Genomic DNA, 23,165 nt, shown 5'->3' on the forward strand with positions numbered 1-23,165 from the left:
TCAACATCTTTCTCTAAATCCAGAGTAATTTAATAAAAAAGGTGGCACACCATTTGACAGCTCCTATAGGAGGAGATGACCTTGCTAATGCTTCTGCTGGGTATCTCCACTTGGGCCTGGCTCCCATTGAAGAGACCTCAATAAAGGTCGAAACTAGTCTGGGTAGTGGCCCTTCCCTTAATGCATAACATTATACATATCCGCAAGGAGTTGTGTTTTGCATTATTGGAGATACTGAGATAGGAGTGTTGGTAACTTGCTCCACCTTTGCAAAGAGTTGCCCGGTGTTGTACCACTTTACCCCAGTCCTGAAGATACTTTCAGGCGCAAACTTTGTTTGCACACATTTGGATAAAGGATTAACCTAAAATTATTATAGTCTGACCAAGTGAAAAATAAACTGTCAATATTTTATAAGTGTGTGTTCTCATCAATACCATACCATTAAAAATAAAGTAACATGGGGGGGGGGAACAGTATATCCCTCTCTACAGACTCATTCTCACTTTACATTAAGATTTTGGATCTTGTGCTTATTGTTCTTGATTTTAAACTATTTATTTTAATTATCTTGACTTTGTAGTTTAAAAACTTTGATCCTCTATATTTCTTGATTTTCTGTTTCATAAGATCTTCCGTAGCAGAAGTAGTAGGATGGGGGGGAATCTCAAGTTCTATGGGTTCTTCTTCTTCTGAGGAGATTTCACTCATCGAGTCATATTTTATCTGCTCTGCTTTCGATTTCCTCTACCTTTCTTGTATATTCTTAGTCCTACTTTTCACTTGGCTCCCTCTCTTTATTTTCTCCTCCTCCTCTACTTCTTCTCTTTGCATGTTCACTGCAAGGAAGCGGAGGCTACGTTCAATGATAGTACGGGGGACTAGTTAACTCAGATGTGAGTTTTGTTGCCTTGTTTTCTGAGAATTGTTTGCATAAAGGTTTTCTTTGGTTTAGGTTGACTAGTGAATTCTGGAAATTCATCTTTTTTTTTTTATTGGTTCAAGTGCTGCTCCTGCTCACTCTGTAAAAGTGCATAGGGGACAGGTAGTAATATGGGATTCAGAGCTGTCACATTTTCTGCAGGGTTTTGGACACTGGATGGATATGTGCCTGATGATAATGCAGTTGAAGCACTTGGGGAAGTACAGATATTGTCTCTGCACTCTGGAATAATTAAACCATTACTCTTGAAGTCTTGATATTAATGAAGCATGAAACTGGTATCTTCAATGTTTTAATAACCATCACAAAGGTTATTTCTCCAGGGTACCAATTTGGATCTTGTATGCAGATGTTCTTTCTCTGCATTTTCAGAAGGGTCCATCGAGCAGTAATACAGACATTGTGTCTGCACTCTGAAATAATTAAACCATTATTCTATAATGATGTTAAAGTGTAGAACTGATGTCTTCATATCCATCATAAAGATTGTTTCTCCATATTTGGATCTTGTGTGGAGATACTCTGATGTTGCTTACTTTTCCCTACTTGGCAAAAGTCTGAATTAAAATCTCATCGCCAGCTTCCAGATATTAGATGGGGAACCTCTCAATTCTCTCTGGCTGCACCTGACTTCCTATCATAATTGATATTATGATGTTCTCCTGTAAAGAGAAACCTTAAAGTAGCTTGTCTCCAAATTTGATATCTTTAACTAGAACTGGGTACTTTCCCCTGCCATATGCTGTGAAGAAGTAGATTTTATCTGCTCCTGCAGTCCCTTTTAACACCCTGGTGATTACTTTCTGCTCTTTGCATCATAGCACCTCTATTCCCAGAGTTAGTTTGTTCTAGGAGGAATCTGAACCATATTTACACTCAGATAAAAACTGTGCATTTATAATAAAAGGCTTGACTGAAAGTAAATAAATCCTGTGGTATAAATCACTAGCAAGGGAAAGAAATAATTCCATTGGTCTTTAAAGGCATTACTGCAAAAATAGTTATATGCAAAATGTGGCCTTATGGCTAAATCAGTCTTATGCAACAATGGAGCAATATTTCCATCACTAGAACCAGCAGAGTGAACAAGAAACAACAAAGATAGGGGATAGTCCAGAAAAGCAAGAAACAATACTTATCAGGAGGCTTTAACTGCAATTTCTCAGCAAAAATAATGCTGCATAAGCAGGAGCCAGATCCAAAAGAGATACCAAGGTTGAATTAATGCAGAAATCATACATACTGGCTATTGAATTAGAAACCTTTATGCAGATGTATGTAAACACAGCATATATGCAAAATACTTGGTCACGTGTGTCACCACATCTTCTAGGCAACTATTTAAGACTGTTGCTGGTCAGTAATCATCAATAGTGTTGATCACCATGGAAAAAATAAAGGATCTTTCATATTTTGATAAATGGCTTATTGTGGGTGGCTGTCTGGCTGGAGCCATCATTTTGAAAACTGCAGAGCTCACTGGTTTCCTCAAAAGGTGAGATATCCCAGGTGTTTAATCAGTGGAAAAATAACTCAAATTCCATGTTTAAGAGGTGTAACTGTGGTCCTAAGAGTCTGTCAGGAATGAGATTACCATTGTCTGAGAGAATTTATATGGACAAACAGAACTTTCTGCTTGCAGCAATTGACTGAAGCATTTAATGAAGGCTGTACCCGATCCATATTTCACTGAACTATGTGCAGGGAATTGAAGAGGATTAGTATTGCAATTGTATTCCTATATAGAAACCGCTGATTTCTGTGAAGAACCAATAAGTTCGTCTACAGTGGTGTGTGTGGAACACCATGATTGGACATCGGAAGACTCTCAAAAAAAAAAAAAAAAAAGTTGTGGTCTGACGAGTCACAGATCCTTATTCTGTACTAATGATAGGTAGAGAGTTTGACAGAAGCCTCATGAAGCAGTGAACCCAGCTTGCCTAGTAAACACAACTCAAGGTTCTGGAGGTGGTGTCATGGTGTGGAACATGTTCTTTTGGTATGAAACAGGTTCTCTGATATTGTCAGAAAGTCAGGTGTTCTCCAAGGAATTATTACTATTATTATTACTATTATTACGGGCAACTCCAGGGAGTCATTGGACTCATCGAGGGAGGCCCCAAATCATATTCATCACAACTATTTGACATTCATACAGTATCTATCATACCTCGCCTTAAACTCATTCACTGTCACAGCATCCACCACAGACTCAGGGAGCGCATTCCACTCATTCACTACTCTAAAAGTAAAGAACCCAGCTCTAACACCTTTACTAACCACACTTTTGCCCAGTTTCCATGGATGTCCCCTAGTCCTCCCACAACCAGCCCTGTTCTCAAAAATATCTTCTGAATTCATTTTATAGAAACCCTTCAGTAATTTGAATGTCTCAATCATATCTCCCCTCCTCCGCCTATCAACCAATTTTTGCGACCCACAAATCCTCAACCTGTTCTCATACGGTTCATTCCACAAACCTGCTATCATCTTGGTCACTCGCCTCTGGATCCTCTCCACCTCCTCCCCATCAAGAAGAAACCTAGGTGACCAAATCTGAGCACAGTAGTCTAGATGGGGTCTTATCAAGGCTCGATACAGAGGAACAATAACCTGCTTGTCTCTGCTTGTCATCGTATTCTTCAGCAACCAAGTGATTTGATGAGCTGTTTTGGTCACTTTTGCAATGTGTCCCCTAAATTTCAATTCCTTATCTACCAACACTCCTAAATCTCGTGCCTCATCAATTTCCTGGAGCAGGGTTCCACCAATGCAGTAAACTGCCGCCAATCTTTTCACCCCAAAATGCATAACCTTACATTTTGCCACATTAAACTGACATCCATTCTCCTTAGCCCAGACCTCCAATCTATCCAAATCATCCTGCAAAATTTTGACGTCATCTGCATTCACTATTGCCCTACCCAACTTCGCATCATCCGCAAACAAATGAACTGTTCCTCTCAGATCATTTCCTATATCATTTATGAACAAATTAAACAGCAGTGGTCCAAGAACAGATCCTTGTGGCACACCACTAGTCACAGGCCGTCTTGTGGACTCTACTCCCGAGTAAACCACTCTCTGATATCTCTCCGTCAACCACCCTCCTATCCATCTCACCAACCCTATGTCCATTCCCATATGCTGCAATTTACTGATTAGAATTCCATGTGGAATCCTGTCAAAGGCCTTGGCAAGGTCCAGTAGAATCACCGTAAACCCATTACCCTTATCCAGTTCAGCCGTCACTGTGTTATAATACGTGAGCAAGTTACTGAGGCATGACCTACCCTTCACAAAACCATGCTGTCCCCGATACAGTATCCCATTTTCTTCTATCCAATCTTGTATTTTCCTCTTGACTATTTTCTCTAAGACCTTGACAATGATTCCTGATATGCTAATCGGTCGGTAATTTACTACAGCAGTCTTGGAACCACCTTTATGCAGTGGAACTATTTTCCCCTCTTTCCACCCGCTCGGGACTAACCCAGACCCGAGACTCAAATTAAACAAAATGGTCAAGGGTACTGACAATTCTTTAGCTGCTTCTCGTACAACACGAGCTGGTATACCATCCAATCCCACAGATGTATTGACATTGAGGTTATGCAATAGACTACTCACCTCCACTTCATTAACCACAATTCCCGTATAATCTACTGGTTTATTCGTTTCTGCAATGTCACCACCTGGATGATATACTTTTGCAAAGTGCTCACTCAGTAACTCAACTATCTCAACTGATTCAGTTACCTCCCTACCATCGGCATTCTTTAAAATCAATCTGCCATGTACATTTTTCCTTTTACTTGCTACATATCTAAAAAACTGTTTAGGATTCTCTTTAGCCTGCATGGCCAATGTTCTTTCGTAATCCTTTTTTGCTTTTCTTACCACACTCGTCACCCTTCTGTCCTGTGCTTTATACCGTTCATGTGCCTGCCGGTCACCCTTCTCCTTAAATTCCCTCCATAGTTGTTTCTTTTTTTGCAACTCAAGCTTAATGGTGTTATTCATCCATTTAACCCCTACTTGATTTATTATTCGGACTCTAGGTATACAGTCAGCCATTGCTTCATGCAAGCACTTCTTAAGTACCTCCCATGCACTATCAACTTCTAGTCCTTGCAGTTGTACATGCCATGGCACTGAGCCAATCAAACTCCTAAGCTTGTCATACTTTCCAGCCCGATAATTCCACATGTACCCTGTCTTAATTGAAAATTCTACACCTTTAGCCACCTCCCAAGTTAAGACCCTATGATCACTCTCACCGATTGGTGGCAATGTGGTCATATTTGTTACAGCCAAATCCTCAGATGTAATTACTAGGTCAAGCACTCTCTGACCCCTAGTATTTTCCATTACATGCTGTCGCAGATAGTTATCCCTTAATAACCGCATAAAATCCAGTTCCTTCCTCCCGTGTGTCCTCTCCTCACTCCAATCAATGCGACCATAGTTGAAATCTCCCATAATAATCACCCTCCTTCCACCCATTTCTTCTATTTGCTTGTGCATACTGTCACCACCATCTTTTCCATCACCTGGTCTATAGCAGCACCCAATTGTATATTTAGTTCTGCTAGCCACAATCTCACACCAAATGGCCTCAAATGTGCTCTTTTCTCTATCCTGCAATTCAACTTCTATTCTCCTTGGCTGGAGCTCATCAGCTATCATCAACAATACTCCTCCCCCCATTTTATTCTCTCTGTCATTCCTGAACACACTATACCCATCACATTCAATCCCACTAGTTATATCATCTACAGTCAGCCATGTTTCACTATTACCTATAACCTGTGGTCTGGAAGTGCCAACCATGGCCAAAAACTCTTCCTTCTTGTTCCTAATACTCCTAGTATTAGTGTACATGAATTTAAGACCCCCATTAGCCCCAACCCTACCTTGATGCCTTATATTAACTATCCCACTCAGATTTGTTGTCCTTATTTGCTCTGGCATATTATATTCATTCTTACATTCAACTGCCTCCATAAGGACTGTATCTCTACTCCCCCCCCCCCCCGTAACAAATCTAATTTCCCTGAATTTGCACATCCACTACATTCAGCAACACTTTCTCAAGTCTTCTTACACCGTAACCATTCAAATGCAAGCCATCCATCTTATATAGATCCTTTCGCCCATCAAACTCACTCCACACATCCACAAATTCCACACCACTCGTCATACATTATTATTATTATTATTATTATTATTATTATCACGGGTATCTCCATGGAGTCAGTAGACTCATCGCGGGAGACCCAAACTAGTAAAACAATATCTGTCATATCTCTTCTTGAATTCATTTACAGATGAAGAGCTCACAACTAAGTCAGGCAATGAATTCCACTCATTCACCACCATCCAGGCAAAAAACCTTGTTCTGACACCTTTGTTAACCACACTCTTCTTTAATTTCCAGAGATGACCTCTTGTTCTTCCATCACTATCACACAGCTGAAACATTTCCCCTGCATCAATCCTATAAAAACCTTTTAGTAATTTGAATGTTTCTATCATATCCCCTCTTCTTCGCCTATCAACCAATCTCTGCAATCCACAAGCTCTCAATCTATCAATGTAGGGAGCATTTTTTATATCACTCACCAACTTGGTCACTCTTCTCTGAACCCTCTCCACAGCCTCCTCATCTCCAAGGAATCCAGGTGACCAGACCTGAGCACAGTAATCCAAATGTGGAAGTATCAATGCTTTATAAAGGGGAATAATAACCTCTTTATCTCTGGATGTCAGTGTGTTCCTCAACAACCAAGTAATCCTATGTGCAATCTTGGACACCTTAGCAATGTGTCCTCTGAACTTCATCTCTCTATCTACCAATACCCCTAAGTCCCTAGCCTCATCAATCTCTTGGAGTACCTTTCCATCGATGTAGTACACAGCTGGTAATCTTTTAATCCCAAAATGCATGACTTTACACTTTTCCACATTGAACTGACATCCATTTTCTTTTGCCCATTTTACCAGCTTATTTAAATCCTCCTGCAAACTTTCAACATCAGCTTGATTTTTTATTGCACTACACAACTTTGCATCATCAGCAAACAACTGAATATCTCCCTTTAAGCCGTTTCCTATATCATTTATATACAAATTAAACAACATTGGCCCAAGCACAGAGCCCTGAGGCACACCACTGGTCACCTGCCTCATTCTGGACTCGGCTCCTCCATACACCACCTTATGGTATCTCTCCCTGAGCCATTCTCCTATCCATATCACCAATTTAATATCCATTCCCATCTGCTCCAATTTGCGTAACAGTGTTCTATGGGGTATCCTGTCAAAAGCCTTAGCAAAATCCAGAAGTACCACTGTGTAGCCAGTTCCTTTGTCCAACTCAGATGTTATTCTATTATGAATAGTTAATAGATTGCTAAGGCAGGATCTACCTTTAACAAAACCATGTTGGCCTCTATAGAGTATCATATCCTGATCCACCCATTCTTGAATTTTGTCTTTAACCAACTTTTCCAATACTTTTACCACTACTCCTGAGATGGTGATTGGTCTGTAATTCAATACTGCAGTTTTAGAGCCACCCTTTTGCAAAGGAACCACTTTGCCTAACTTCCACTCCCTAGGGACCATACCAGAGTTCAAACTTAAGTTAAATATCCAGGTGAGAGGGGTTGACAATTCATTTGCACATTCACGCAGCACCCGAGCTGATATTCCATCTAAGCCTACCGCAGTGTTTGCATTTAAGTTTTGCAATATATTTAATACCTCTGATTTTTTAGCTTCAATTCTCACATTAGGTATTGCTGTAGGTTTAGAGATATCCTCACTTGGGTGATAGACTTTTGAAAAGTGATCACTCAGTAACTTGACTATTACATCTGATTTTGTCACCTCAATACCATCAGCACCCACTAAGGTTATCCTTCTGAAGTCATTCTTCCTCTTACTTGCCACATAGCGGAAGAACTCTTTGGAATTACCCTTGATCTCTTTGGCTAAGGTCTTCTCATAATCTGATTTAGCTTTTCTTACTATGCTGGTAACCTTCCTAGCTTGAGCCTTGTACTGCTCATGGGTGTCCTGATCGCCTTTCTCCTTGTAAATTCTCCATAACATTTTCTTTTTTTGCAGTTCAAGCTTGATACTACTGCTCATCCATCTAATGCCTGCCTTGTTTGACCTCCTAACCATGGGGACGCAATCTGATATTGCTTTCCTCAGATACCCGCTGATTTTATCCCAAGCACTGCTAACATCTTTCCCTTGCAATATGTTCTGCCATGGGATGGCTGCAAGCTCACTCCGAAGCTTGTTATAATTGGCTAACCTGTAGTTCCGTACATACCCCTTCTTAATAGAAAAATCCACAGATTTTGCAACCTCCCAAGTCAATACCACACGATCGCTTTCACCAACTGGAGGTAACGAGGACACCTTACTTATGCATATAACCTCTGAACCAATAACCAGGTCCAACACTCTCACACCACATGTCCCTTTAGTTACGTGCTGTTTCAAGTAATTATCTCGTAGAAGATGTATGAATTCCATTTCCTTTTTGCTACGTGATATTTCCTCCTTCCAATTGATATCACCGTAATTAAAATCCCCCATAATAATCACCAAGCCTTCACTCGTTGCACTAAGTTGCTGATGCATGAATTCAATATCTCCCCCCGTACTCCCTGGCCTATAGCAGCATCCAACTGTATATTTGGTTGCGTTGGTCACTATTTCGCACCAGACTGCCTCAAATGAACTCTCATTCACATGTCTATCATAATGATATACTACTTTCTTTGGCTGCAACACATCAGCTATCATCAACAGTACTCCTCCTCCTGTTCTATTTTCTCTATCCGCCCTGAAAATACTGTACCCATCACATTCAATTCCAGTGACCACATCTTCTGCTGACAGCCAAGTTTCACTAATGCCTACAACTTTTGGTGAGATTTCACTGACTAATGCCAAAAATTCTTCTCTCTTATTTCGAATGCTTCTAGCATTGGTATACAAAAATTGCAGATTCCCTCTAGATCTTGTACCGGCTTTAGAACTGATATATAAGTCACTAACTACCATAGTCCTATGCCGATTTTTATCCCCTCTCTTCTGCAATTTATTCAGCCTATAAGGATCAATAAATACACAATCAGTGCTAAAGTTTCTCTCTCTTACACTCAACCTTTTCAATATTAGTTTCCCTGCCCAATAACTTCAACCTGTTCAGAAAACAATAACTTCTTCAATCGCTTATGTCCTTCCATGTTAAGATGCAGTCCATCTCTAGCATACAACTGCCTTTTTCCTTCAAACACACTCCAAACATCAACAAACTCCAGACCTCTTTTTCTGCACATTCTTGCAATCATATCATTCATTATCATTGCTTGTCTACTTAACTCGTAATTGTCAAAACGAGGCAGCACACACACTATTCTCCCATTGACACTTTTCCTCTTCACAATATCTAATAATGTTCTTAAATCTTTTCCTACCCGATTTATACTACCTCTCAGGTCATTCATGCCCACCATAACTATCATCTTGTCTGCTTCATGCCCTCTCTTTATTGCTAAAGCCACTCTTTCTATTGTCCCATCAGCCAAGCACTCCTCATGCATACCACTCTCCATACCCTTAATCATAGAATCACCATATATTTTACCATTCTTAACTTCATTCAAGTCCACACTCATGGACTCATTCTCTACACTATTCAGCATGACTCTCCCAGCTTCATTACTCAACTCTCTATTACTTATCCCCCCACTCTCACTACATCTCATTTCTTCTAGGCCACTTGTGGTTTTATTATGTTGACTCCCAATCACTCCCATACTATTTATTACTGAATCATTCACCAAAGACTCACCCATATGTAATCCTGTTCTAGTTACTTCAGCTAAAGTAATCTCTATAGTCCTAATTTCTCTGTTTAACACATTAAACTCAGCTTTAACTTCCAGTATCTCCTTACCGATCACTTCCACTTCCTCATGAAGAAGATGAAGGTCATTTTTCATTTTCATAAACTCCCGCCGAAGTTCTTCCGCTACGGTCCCGATGTCAGCTTCCATTCCTAAACGCTCCAGCCTATCCCGACACTTTTCACATACGTCGACATTTTCGTTCTTCTCATTTTGCCAGACCGACCACAGATCCTTCACATTTTTCGGTGCATACATATAGCAGTTTCCGCAACGCATCCATTGCGAAAAATCTAACGCTGAGCCAGCCTTTCGTGTAGTAGTATAAGTCCTGCGCGCCGCTGACGTACGTTTCTTGTTGGACGCCATCTTTACACGTTGATATAGTGAAACAAACGGCAGTGAAAACACAATATATACAACACAGTTCTAAACAATAATACCACTGAAGGACACTTGTTTCTAACCGATGCACAATTGCAGCACAATTTGTGACAAAAAGCCACACTATATTTAACTTTAAAAACACGTTTTCTAGACTAGCTAAACTCGACCGCCACATTTACCAAGGACACTAGCGCCATAAAGTCATTTGCAATTATAGCCCTCCTTTTAAACATTTCACTGTCATACCGTGGCAAAAGACTAATCATTCTAACTCTCTCACTCTTTTCTTTTGCTACCTCAAACAATTCATTCAGGTCTTCTATCATTTCCATTTTATCTCCTTTCAAATCATTCGTACCTGCCACAACAATCATTTCTTTCACATTTCCTTTTGCTCTCTAATAGACGCAGTTACGTCCTTTATGATCGCACCAGGTTGGTACGATTTTGTCAAATCCTCTACTAACACACCTCGTACTAACGAGTCTCCATACAGCACTCTATCCTTCATTTTGTTCATTTTCACATTCATACGTCTATTTTTCCTGCCATACCTTTTATTATTGGTTGGTTCATTCAGTCTACTTTTGTTCATGCACTCTAGCTGCTGTTTTGCTCTTTCTATCGCACTATTCAACAACGCGATCTCACTCAATGCATCTATCTCATCTTTTTTGTTCTCTGAGAAACCATTTATACTATCATTCACACTTTCTACATTCACACTCTCACAATTTTCATGTACAACCTTGCCGTTTCTTGTCATATCCCTATTTCCTTCATTCTGAAGGTTGACAAAAATATCACACTCACGCGAAATACACTTCAATTCCGCATTCTCCCTACATTTTCTACACACATTCAATCCTTTATTATCATCTAACCACACTCCGACCACACTCCGCAAAGCGTACATTTCACAGCTAGTACACTGACTCATTTCTTTTATGCTACCGTTCTTTGATAACGATGGCGAACCTTCATTACTGGCCGCCATTTTCCTTCGCACAGGTGCCATACTTATCTGTAACGTGTTTTGTCAAATTATACGTTATAACACACCAAAAATAGACGCACTAAAATACGCAAGGCAAACAAAACAAAACTACACAATATTAAGTAATTTGTATCGATAACTGAAAATGATACTTATCTTATCTGGAGCTTGCACGAACACTACACATTACGAATTCATCTAGCGGCGACTTCCCAACATAGATTATGTTATAAAACACTTTAGTACACTAACCACGCTAATAAAGCTCCAATAATATACCAAAATTAAACACTTAAGCCATTAAATTGAATCCAAAACACCAATAAATCAACGAATATCTGAATATCGAAGCTGATTAAATCCATCCAGCAGGTGATGATTGTTTCATGGACAATAGTGCTACTGTCCATTGTGCAAGAACTGTTCAGCAGTGATTTCAGCAAATAAGACAGCAACTTCTCCCATCTTCCCAAACCCATTGAGAATGAATGGAAGGACAATACAGAAAAAGAGATCCAGGAGCAGAGTTCTCTGCTATCAAATCTGAGCCAGTTAAAAGACTGTCTGGTGAATGCCTGGTATGCTGTAGATGCAATCAGGTGCTTTGTGAAATCTATACCTTATTGCATTTGTGCTGTAATTCAGGTTAAAGGGGGTTCAACATGGTATTAAATGAAAATTTATAATTCAGTGGTCAGTGTGTGTATATTTCCCATGAATAAGTAGTAAAAAAAGTGCATCAACTCTGGATCAGAGATAGTTGTAGAAAGTTTTTTCTATTGGTTAGAAAGTCGCCAAGAAATTATATATAACTTTCCACAAGTATCTTCTGATCCAAAGTATTTTAATAACAAAATGCTACATCCTTTTTTACTACTTGTATATGTGAAATATATGACCTCTGCATTAATTCAACCTTGATATCTCTTCTGGGTCTGGCTTCCACTGATTGAGACCCTAGTAAGCTAAAAATTGATCTGGGTAGTAACCCTTCCCATAATGCATAGCAATATACACTTCTGAAAGAAAGTGTGCTTTGCACTGTGGGATGCTGAGGCAATTTATGTAAAGTCATGAATCTTTGTATGTATAGGTGGACTAGTCATGCAGATACTTCACATGCAAACTTTGTTTGCTTACACTTGGGTAAAGTATTAAACAAGAATATAATTTCTTGTCAAATTTAATTCAAAGGGTTCTCTCTATAAAATGAACTTTCTTTCTTTGAAATACCCTTACTTTTAATCTTTCTTAACATTAAACAAGAATTTAATTTCTTGGTAATTTTAATTTCTATCCAAATGGAAAAACCATTCTACAACAATTTCCAATCCAGGTATACATAATTTTACTACTTGTATGAGAGTGTTCTGAAAACTTCTCGGCCTAACAATGAAAAAAATGAATTTATAATTTTAAAATTATGTTTATTTTTCAACATAATCTCCCTTCAGACTAATACATTTATTCCAGCAATGCACAAGTGCCATTATCCCATCCCCATAGTGGTTTCCAGTAAGATCTGCAAAATATCCCTCTGTAGCTGCAATCACCTGTTGATTCAAAGCAAAATGCTGATCAGCGAGGATGAGTTTTAGTTTTGGGAAGAATTAGAAGTCATAGGAAGCCAAATCTGGGGAATAGGATGGATGTTCCAACAATTCATAGTGCAATCCCTTAATTTTCCCTTTGCCAAAACACCTTTGTGGGCAGGCACATTGTCCTGATGAAAGATGATTTTTTTCTTCTGCAAACTGGGTCTTTTCTCACAAATTTTTTCATCTAGTCTGGTTAAAAGATCAGAATAATATTCCCCGGTTATTGTTTTACCCTTTTCAAGATAATTAATAAAAAAATGCCTTTAGCATCCCAAAACACTGATGCCATGACCTTTTCTGCTGACGGAACCTACTTTGTCTTCTTTGGCACTGAACAACTAGTTTCTGTCCACTGTTTTGACTGCTGTTTGGATTCTGGTGTGTAATTTTGAATCCAAGTCTCATCCATAGTAAAAAATCAATGCACAAAATAAGTTTTATTCTCATTAATATGCTCCAAGCACTGTTCAGAGATTTTCATGTGAGTGCGTTTTTGATTTGCTCTGAGCACGCATGGCACTCATCTTGCGCAAAGCTTTTTCATTTGCAATTCTTCATGTAAAATATATCCTACAAGTTCTTTTGAAATACCTATAGTCTGCATTTTCACATTTTCACGCACTTTGACTTGCTGGTCATCCAATACCATATCGTGCATTGATCAATGATTTCTAGTATTATTATTATTATTCATGACGCCTCCAAGGAGTCCGAAGACTCATCGCGGGAGGACACCTACAACTGTCTCAACCACTACACCGAACCTCTACTACGAATCATCTCCATCAACACCATCTACCTCCACCACTACCACAGCTAGTATTTTTTGTCTGTAAATTGCGTGTGTTCTGAAGGTCCGATTTGTCTGTATGCGGGATGTTTCAGGGGGTAGCAGGGTTTTTTCTCCCGGAAAACCCGAGTTTCCGGGAGAAAAAACCTTGCTACCTCCGTAGGAGATCGGCTAACTCACCTTCGATTGAAATCGTCCAGATAACGATTCCTCCCGTCGCGACGAGAATCGAACTTAGGCCTATTCCAATCGAAGGGTGCAATGTACCATCGTTCTTCCAATTGCGCTATGGAGGCGCTACACTTTTTGGATGTCTTTCATGCGGATCATCTTCAGTTCTGGTACGGCCACATTTAAACTCGCCAGCCCATTTCTTAATTGTCAAAAATGAAGGAGAAGAGTGCCCATAAACTTTTATGAACTTCGAATGAATTTCTTTTGGCGTTAAATCTTCTTTCACAAAGAATTTTATAATCGCACGATACTCAATTTTATCCATTTCAAGGGATACAGACAGCACTTTTGCTTCAGACAGCTGTATAAAACAAACTACTTGATAGAATGATTTGCAATTTCACATGGATGCTTATGACAGATGTACCAACTTAGGGAAAAAAAAAATCTCTCCGATAGTGTTATCTATGGTCGAAAACTTTTCAGACCACCCTCATATGTGAAATGTTATTTAGTTTGTCTCTATATATATATGCGTATACTCCAGATGATAACCTTAATATGAAGATCGAAGCATCGTGAAATTAAAATAATTATTTATAACATGGTTGTAGAGTCCATAATTTGTGTAAAATGAATGCTGATCACTGTGTAACACTAAAGGAAAGGAAAAAAACAAGATAAAAAAGAAAACAAAATTACAACACTTTTGCTTCAGACAGCTGTATAAAACAAACTACTTAATAGAATGACTTGCAATTTCATATGGATACTTATGATAGATGTACCAACTTAGAAAAAAAAAATCTTGTTGATAGTGTTGCCAACTATGGTCGAGGCCGAGAACTTTTCAGACCACCCCTATGGTCTGAAATTATATTATATTTCATATAATGGAAATATATGAATTGTGTATTGATTCAACTTTGGTATCTCTTCTGGGTCTGGCTCCCATTGATGATACTTCAGTATAAGTCAAAACCAGTCTGGGTAGGAACCCTTCCCATAATGGATAGAAATATACATTTCTGAAAGGAAGTGTGCTTTTTATTTTGGGATGCTAAGGCAATCAGTGTGAGTTCATCAATCTCTATATACAAGTAGTCTAGTCATGAATATACTTCATGCATAATCTTTCTTAACATAAACATGTTACATAGATAGTTCACTCATATATATACAAGAGTGAATAGTGCTTCAAATTTTCAGCCTTTTTAAACAGTGGGTAGCATCTGTTAGCTGTGCGCAGAGTAACTTGTTTAAAAAAATATTCTAATCTTGTTCAGTTTTGTTTGTTATTGTTTGGATGATTTATAGATCTTGAGTCTTTAATTTTTTGCAATGCATGAATGAGAACAATGTACAAATAAATTTGAATTTTATTGTACATTAAGTAGGGTGGTTGTCTTGCATGGGGTAATGAAATTCATCTTCCACTGAAAGACATCCATGAGAATGGTAGGTTCTGAGCCCAGAAAATAATAATAATATTATTATCAATAGACCTCCATGATGTCAGGAGCCTCATCGTGGGGAGGGGGGGGTCTCACTCTCACATATACAGCTCACCATACTTCGACTTAAATACATTCACTGTCTCATCTCTGCACTCACAACACTCAGGCAATGGATTCCAATCACCTAACACTCTGTGCAAAAAAATCTACTCGCATCCCTCTCATTCTCTCCGTCTCCAGATATTCTATGAAAAATTTCATAGAATATCTCGAGACAGTAATTATCCTTTACCACTTATACGCCTCAATCATATCTTCCCTCTTCCTTTTATCCACCAGACTCTGTAGTTTGCATTCGCTCAATCTATTCCTCATATTCCACATTCCAGAGACTAGAAATCAACTTAGTCAGTCATCTCTGAACCCTCTCCAACATCTCATCATCTTTTTGAAAACCATCAACCAAATTTGTTCTGTAAATCCATATACAGCCTGATCAAAACCTTATATAGTGGAATCAAAACACTCTTACTTCCACGTGTCAATGTTCTCCACATCACTCCCATAATCTGCTGTGTTTTCCTCATGATACTAGCAAAATGCCCATGAAATTTCAAGTCCCTACCACCATAAAACCAAGGTCGTTCATCTCCTCCACCTCCTCTAAAATATCCCCACCACCAATCCTATACTCTGCATCCCAACTTTGCTTCTCAAATTTTAAAACCTTACTTTGCTACATTAAATTAATATCCCCCCCCCCCCCCCACACACACACATTCACCAATTCAGTCTATATTTAGGTCCTCTTTGCCAAGCTACAACATCTGTCCTACTTCTCATAACTTTTCCCAACTTTGCATCATCTACAAACAACTGTATATCACTATTTAAGCCCTTCCAGTGTGATTTACATACAAATTAAACAACAATGGCCCCAAAACAGACCCCTGGGGCAAACCCACTAGTGACTTTCCTCGTCTGGGATATTACTCGCCCCTACACAACCTGCTGGTACCTATCAGACAGCCAATCTGCAATCCAGTGCACTAATCTACTACCCAATTCCATCTGTTCCAGTTTAACTACTACTTTGTCATGTGGCAATCTATCAAAAGCCTTTGTAAAATCTAAATATACTACTATAAGTGCATCCCCCCCCTTGTCCAATGTATTTGTCACTTTGTTATAATAAGTAAGCATATTGCTTAAACATGATCTTCTTTTAGCATGTTATCAAACATGTTATCCATTAAAGAGAATTCTACTGCTGTCAATCCAGTTCTGGATCCTTGTCCTCACTAGCTTCTCCAGCATCTTGACCACAACTCCAGACAAGCAGATTGGCCTATAATTCGAAGTCTTAGTCTTATTATTCCTTTTATGAAGCAGAACAATTTTGCCATCTTTCCACTCCTTTGGAACTTGGACTAATCTAAGACTCATATTAAAAATGTAAGTTAAAGCTGTTAACTTCCTGGAACATTCCCTCAAGCTATGCAGAAATATACCATTAAGTCCCATGGCCTTGTTAACATCAAGTTTACTCAATTTCTCATATACCTACTGCTCACTCACCATTGTTGGTTCCTCTCCCGTTCCTACTGCTCTTAAGTTCTACATTATGTTACAGCTCATTAACTGAAGTTAACTGCTCATTAAACACCTCTACTATATCCTCCTCTGTGTTTATCATTCTCCCATTATCACTGACCGACATAGCTTCTACTGGCCACATATTGAAAACACTCCCTAGGATTTCTTTTAGCATCATTTGCTAATTGCTGTTCATACCACACTTTTGCTACACTTACTGAGTGAGCCACCTTCCTTGGTGAATGAGTGAATATTGATTGGAGACTGGAGATGCTGTCCACTCATCCAAACAAGTCAGCAGTTGTTGTTCAGTGACAATCATTTAATTATTATGGAAGCTTTTAATTTTTATTTTTAAAAGAATGATTAAACATTTTTTTCATGATCCTCCCTGTTTTCATTTTATTGATATGTTGCTTGCTAGTGTTTATAAATCACAAAGAGATGTTTGTTTAGTTTTAAAAAAAAAAATATGCCTGTGATTAACTACTGCATACATTGTTTGTTTGCAGGGCAAGGAGAAGACTGATATCTGAAAGTTTATTAAAGTCTGTTGATGAGGAGTTAAAATGGCGTTTGGAGGAAAGACATCATGAAAAAATACAAATGATGTCTGTTCATCAACCCCATATAAGGAGAAAATTTACAGGACATAGAAATGCAAGAACAATGGTTATTATTACTTTTTTAAATTCAGTTATATTTAGATTTTTTTTTTTTTTCAAACATTAAACATAGGTTCCTGCCTTGTGCATTTAATATCTATTATGTTTTGATGGTATCAACAGGTCAACTGTTTGCATTTCATTCCTACCTGATAACACATATCATCATCATCATCAGTTGCATCAGTCTTTGGACTGGTAGCTCAGTAGCAATTTCCTCCATTGCGCTCTGTCATTGGCTCTCTTCTTAACTTCCTGGTAACTCCTCAAACACATGCTGTCTTTGACTTGGTCAAGAAAGCTTTTCCTTGGTCTGCCTCTTCATCTTTTCCCCTCTATTTTGCCTTCAGTTCTTTTCACAAGTCCATGTCGAAGTATATGTCCAAACCACCTATCCCTTCTAATTTTGATCGATTTAATTAGAGTTCTTGTTTTGTTTATCTCTCTCAGGACTTGTTGGTTTGATTTTTTTTCTGTCCATTTTATTTTGTTCATGCGGCACCAGCATCACATTTCAAAAGCCTCCAATCTTCTTACATCTTCTCTGCCTAGAATCCAGGTTTCACATCCATACAGTGCAATGCTTCATATCAATGTCTTTACTACTTTTTTTTTCAATTGTAGGTTGAGGTTTCCTGTTAAAATGCTTTTCATCTTAGAGAATTGGGCTTTTGCATTGTTTATTCTTGATCTTATGTCTTCTCTTGTTCTGCCATCATCTGTTATTAGGCTTCATAAATATTTAAAGCTTTTCACTTGTTTTATTTGTTCCCCGCTGATGTCTATATGCTCTGTATTGATAGGGATTTTGCCTGTAACAATGATTTTAGTCTTATCTGTGTTGATTTTCATTTTATATTTTTCAGGGTTATTATTTAGTAATTCTAGCATTGTTTTTAGCGTTCTTCTGTTTTCTGCCACAAGGGCAGATATGTCATCAGCAAATCTTATACACATGACTTATCTTTATGCCACTATTTATTTTATCTTTAGTTTTCTGAATGGCCTTTTCAATATATAAATTAAATAAAAGTGGTGAAAGTATAGATCCTTGTCTTACTCCACTCCTTATATTTATTATTTTCTCCTTATCATTGATTTTAATCCATCCATTTTGATTTTTATAAATTTGATAAATTATTTTCCTATCCTTCAAATCTATGCCGATATTAGTTAGACAATTTAGGAGTATTTGCTGGTTTACTTTATCGAACACTTTCTCTAAATCAAGGAAGCAAATGTAAGTATTTTGACTAAGGTCTAATCTTCTTTCTGTTATTGTTCTTAAACAGAGTATTGCCTCTCTTGTTCCTTTATTCTTTCTGAATCCAAATTGGACTTCATCCAATAGACAATCTATTTTTGAATAAATTCTTTTTTGAATAATTTTTAACAGAATTTTGCTAACATGTGGAATTAAATAGGTAAAACGAAAATGGAAATGACAAAATATAATACACATAGCAAACTGGAATGTAAGAGAAACAGCATATAAAGAAATAGAATTAGACCAGTTATTAAATGAACGAAATTTTAAAATAGCAGTAATCACTGAAACAAAAAAGAAATTAAAAGGAACTATGAGAACGGAAAATTTTAATGTGATATACAGTGGAGTTGACAGAGACCAAAGAGCACAAGCAGGAGTCATGATTTGAATTCATAACTCCCTTTCAAAACAGTTAAAACATTATAAATTATGGAATGAAAGAATAATAGAAGCTAGAATAAAAATAGATAGAGGCTATTTAACAATAATTGGTTTATATGTCCCAGAAGAAGGAAGAGAACAGGATAATATTGATTTTTATAATCAGCTACAAAACATATATAATAAAATAAATAAAAATGACTACATAATTTTAGCAGGAGACTTAAATGCAAGAATTGGAAACACGAAAATTAATAATAATATAGGAATACATGGAGAACACACTCTAAACAGAAATGGTAAAAAATTGATTGACTTTGTAGTTTATAATAACCTAAAAATAATTAATTATTTCTATAAACATAAATACATACATAAATATACTTGGGCAGCAAGAGGATGGAAATCAATATTAGAGTACTTCATATTAAATGAAAAAACATCAAATTTTCACTAGATGTTACAGTTCACAGAGGGATATGAAATAAGCAGTGACCACTTCCTTGTTAAAATAAAATTAAGATTACCACATAAATGGCTATAAGTAATAAGAACAGAAAGAAAAATTGAAATATTTGTTTATAAAACTAGACTATCGAATGACACAAATGTACAATGGCTATATGAACAAAGAATTAACCAATATCTAGATAAAATAAAACAAAATGTAGAAATAGAATGGCTTAATATAAAAACGATAATAAATGCAGCAGCAAATGAAAGCATAGGAAAGACCAAAAAATTCAATAAAAGCAAAAAACTGAAGATCTAGGATGATACAATCAAAGAAATAATCAAAAAGAAAAAAGAAGCCTTTCACAAATGGTTAAGCAGTAAAAGATTAGAAGATGAAATAGAATATAAAAGAATAAGAGCCATAGCTAAAAGAGAAGTCAGAAAAAGACGTAGAGAATCATGGAATAAATTTGTTTTTAATTTAGAACATGATTTATATAAAATAAGACCCAATGTATATAAGATTTTGAAACACCTAAATGCAGATACCAAAGAAAACATAAAATTAAACACTGAATTGAAATTAGAAGAATTTCTAAATTACTACACAGAACTGTGGACAGACAAATATTTTAAAAAAGACAACTGGCAAACAATTAATGAAAATGAAAAGGAAATAACTGAAGAAGAATTAGAAATCAGCCTGAAAGAAACAAGAAATGGAAAATCACCTGGAGAAGATAAACTAGGTTCAGAACTATATAAATACGCAGGAACAAGATTCAAAGAAAGACTCTTATTATTTTTAAATAAAATTTACTCAACTGGTATCACCCCCCCCCAGTAGAATGGGAAAAAGCAATTGTGATTCCTATCTTTAAGAAAGGTAATAGAGATGACCCTAGAAACTATAGAGGTATAAGTATACTAAATTCCTGTTACAAAATATATAGCAGAATCTTAAATAACAAACTAATGAAATATTCTGAAAACTTTATTCTAGAAGTACAGAATGGATTTAGAAAAGGACGATCATGTATAGACCCAGCCTTTGGCCTAAAATTAATAATAGAGAAAAGAAGAGAATATAATTTAGATACACATATTGCATTTATTGACTTTGAAAAAGCATTTGACAAAATTAAAAGAAACATATTATTTAACATATTAAAAGAAAGACAAATACCAAATAATATCCTAAAAGCTATCACAAGTATATATGAAAATAATCAAATACAAATAAGATTAAATCACGAGCGGTCATATACAAGAGAGATAAACCAAGGGGTCCAACAGGGATGTCCCCTCTCAGCAACTCTTTTTAATATCTACTTAAATGAAATAATAATAAAATGGAGTAAAAATTTACATCAAGGAATTAAACTTTCTCCTACAGTTAATTTAAACACTCTCCTCTTTGCCGATGACCAAATAATAATTACAAATTCTGAAGATAACTTACAGAAAGCCATTTTAAATCTAAATGAGATATCCAAAGATTATGGTATGATAATATCAATGGAAAAATCAAAAACTATGGCCTTTAAAGGACAAGAACCAGCAAGAACTAAAATAGTAATAGATAACAAGATCTTAGAACAGGTGAATTCATTTAACTACCTAGGATGTATGATCACATATGAAAAAGATATAAACATAAAAATTGCAAAATATTTAAAAATAACAGGTGTAATTAACTCTATATTTAAACCAAACCTAGTTCATAAACAAACCAGGCTAAAAGTATACAATACATTAGCCCTACCGGTCTTAATGTTTGGAAGCGAAATCTGGACAATATAACAAAAAGAAAAACAAAGATTAACAACAGCAGAAATGAAGTTTATGAGAAAAACTGCAAAGTATACTCAAAGATATAATGAAAGAATTAAACCAGTAATGGAAAAAATTAAAAAATATAAACATAAATGGATGGAACACGTTCAAAGAATGAAAACAGAAAGATTACCAAAACAAGCCTTAAAGTACAAGCCATTAGAAAAAAGAAAACCAGGATGTCCTCTTAAACAATTCAACGATGACTTCTAAGGCCGAAACAGGCCATGCTAGGCCTAAATCCTTGATACGCATGATGATGATGATGTGAAATTAAAGCTATTGTTCTAAATTGGCTGCATTTGTTTGCATTATTCTTTTTTGGTATTGGTATTATGGTTGATTTCATAAACTCCTTTGGTATTTCTCCTCTATCATAGATTTGGGCTATTAATTGATAGAGTAAGATTTTTGTCTCATCACCTAGATTTTGTAGCAGTTCTATAGGAATATTGTCTACATCTGGACTTTTTCCCTTACTCATTTAGGACAGACAGTGCTTTATCAAATTCTTCTCGCATTATTGGGGGTCCTAGATTATCTTCATTTTGATTTTCTATGCTGATATCAACATCAAGTTCGTTGCCATTATAGAGATTTTCAAGATAATTCTTCCATTCCATTAATATATCCTCAGATTCTATTAGTAATTTTTCATTTTCATCTTTGATGGCATTGTTTTTGCTGTTCTTATTAAATTTGAAAGTCAGTTTGTTAATTTCTTTATAGACTTTCTCTATGTTTTCTTTTTTAAATAATTCATCTATGTTATTATACTGTTCTTCCAGGTATTCTTTTCCAGGTATCCAGGTAACTAATTACTCATGTTACAGCTACCTAAGAGCTGAAATAGACTGACCACTCACTTATCATGGCAAAATGTGAAATAAAACATAAAATATGTAAAAGATAGAATACTGTAAATACCAAAGATCTCAAATATCCAAAATGAATGTTAAAAAAAAAAAAAAAAAAGACAGATTGCAAGATTGAGATGAACAGGAATGAAAAAAGGTGAACATAAAGGAAATAATTAAATGATCAGCAAACAAAGTATTAGGATATACAAGATTCCTATCGCTGATAACACATATGACATACCTGAATCCATATCTAATTCATTATCTGTTCAACTCCTTTTAACCTCTGGAAAAATTGTTAAACATAACATTTAATTGCATAATGCTTATTTACAGAAAAAATAAAACTCGCAAACTATTTTTTCTGTTTCTGTTACAAATTTGGCAGCTTAATTCCATAATGTCTTTTTTAGCATATCCAAGTTGAGCCAAATGTTACATTTTCTAACCTATTTTGCAACATTTAATTCAATAGTTTTTCCTGAAAATATTACTTTTTGCTTACACTTTTTTCATAGTACATTATGAAATGTTAACCTTCTAACCTGAGGATTGAACATCAGGTTAGAAGCCCTGATGTTCAATCCTCAGTATTCTGTTATCAGAATACTCTCATCAGTATTCTGATAACAGAATACTGATGACATCCTTAACATCAGTCCAAGTGAATCTTCAGCACTTGTTGGAGAGGTGAAGAAACTGGATGATTAACACCACGGAGGAAGAATGAAAAAGGATAAAGATTTTTGCAAATAACATGATTTTATAGTTGGTAACACGCTTTTTGAAGAAAAATGCTATACACGGAAATGACCAGAT

General features: G+C 36.5%; 1 protein-coding gene across 3 annotated transcripts in view; it reads left to right on the top strand.

Annotated features, from left to right (window-relative positions):
• LOC150096255 (DDB1- and CUL4-associated factor 6-like) overlaps positions 1-23,165 on the top strand; it is a 443,059-nt gene that overhangs the window by 351,255 nt on the left and 68,639 nt on the right. For all 3 annotated transcript variants that reach the window (XM_090409214.1, XM_090409213.1, XM_090409212.1), the window contains exon 14: positions 17,391-17,550. In XM_090409214.1, coding sequence (XP_090265340.1) covers positions 17,391-17,550 — 160 coding nt within the window. The remainder of the gene's footprint in view (positions 1-17,390; positions 17,551-23,165) is intronic.

The sequence above is a fragment of the Typopeltis vanoorti genome, chromosome 19, assembly GCF_054136105.1.
Source record: "Typopeltis vanoorti isolate ZY-2024b chromosome 19, IOZ_Tvanoo_1.0, whole genome shotgun sequence".
NCBI lineage: Eukaryota > Metazoa > Arthropoda > Arachnida > Uropygi > Thelyphonidae > Typopeltis > Typopeltis vanoorti.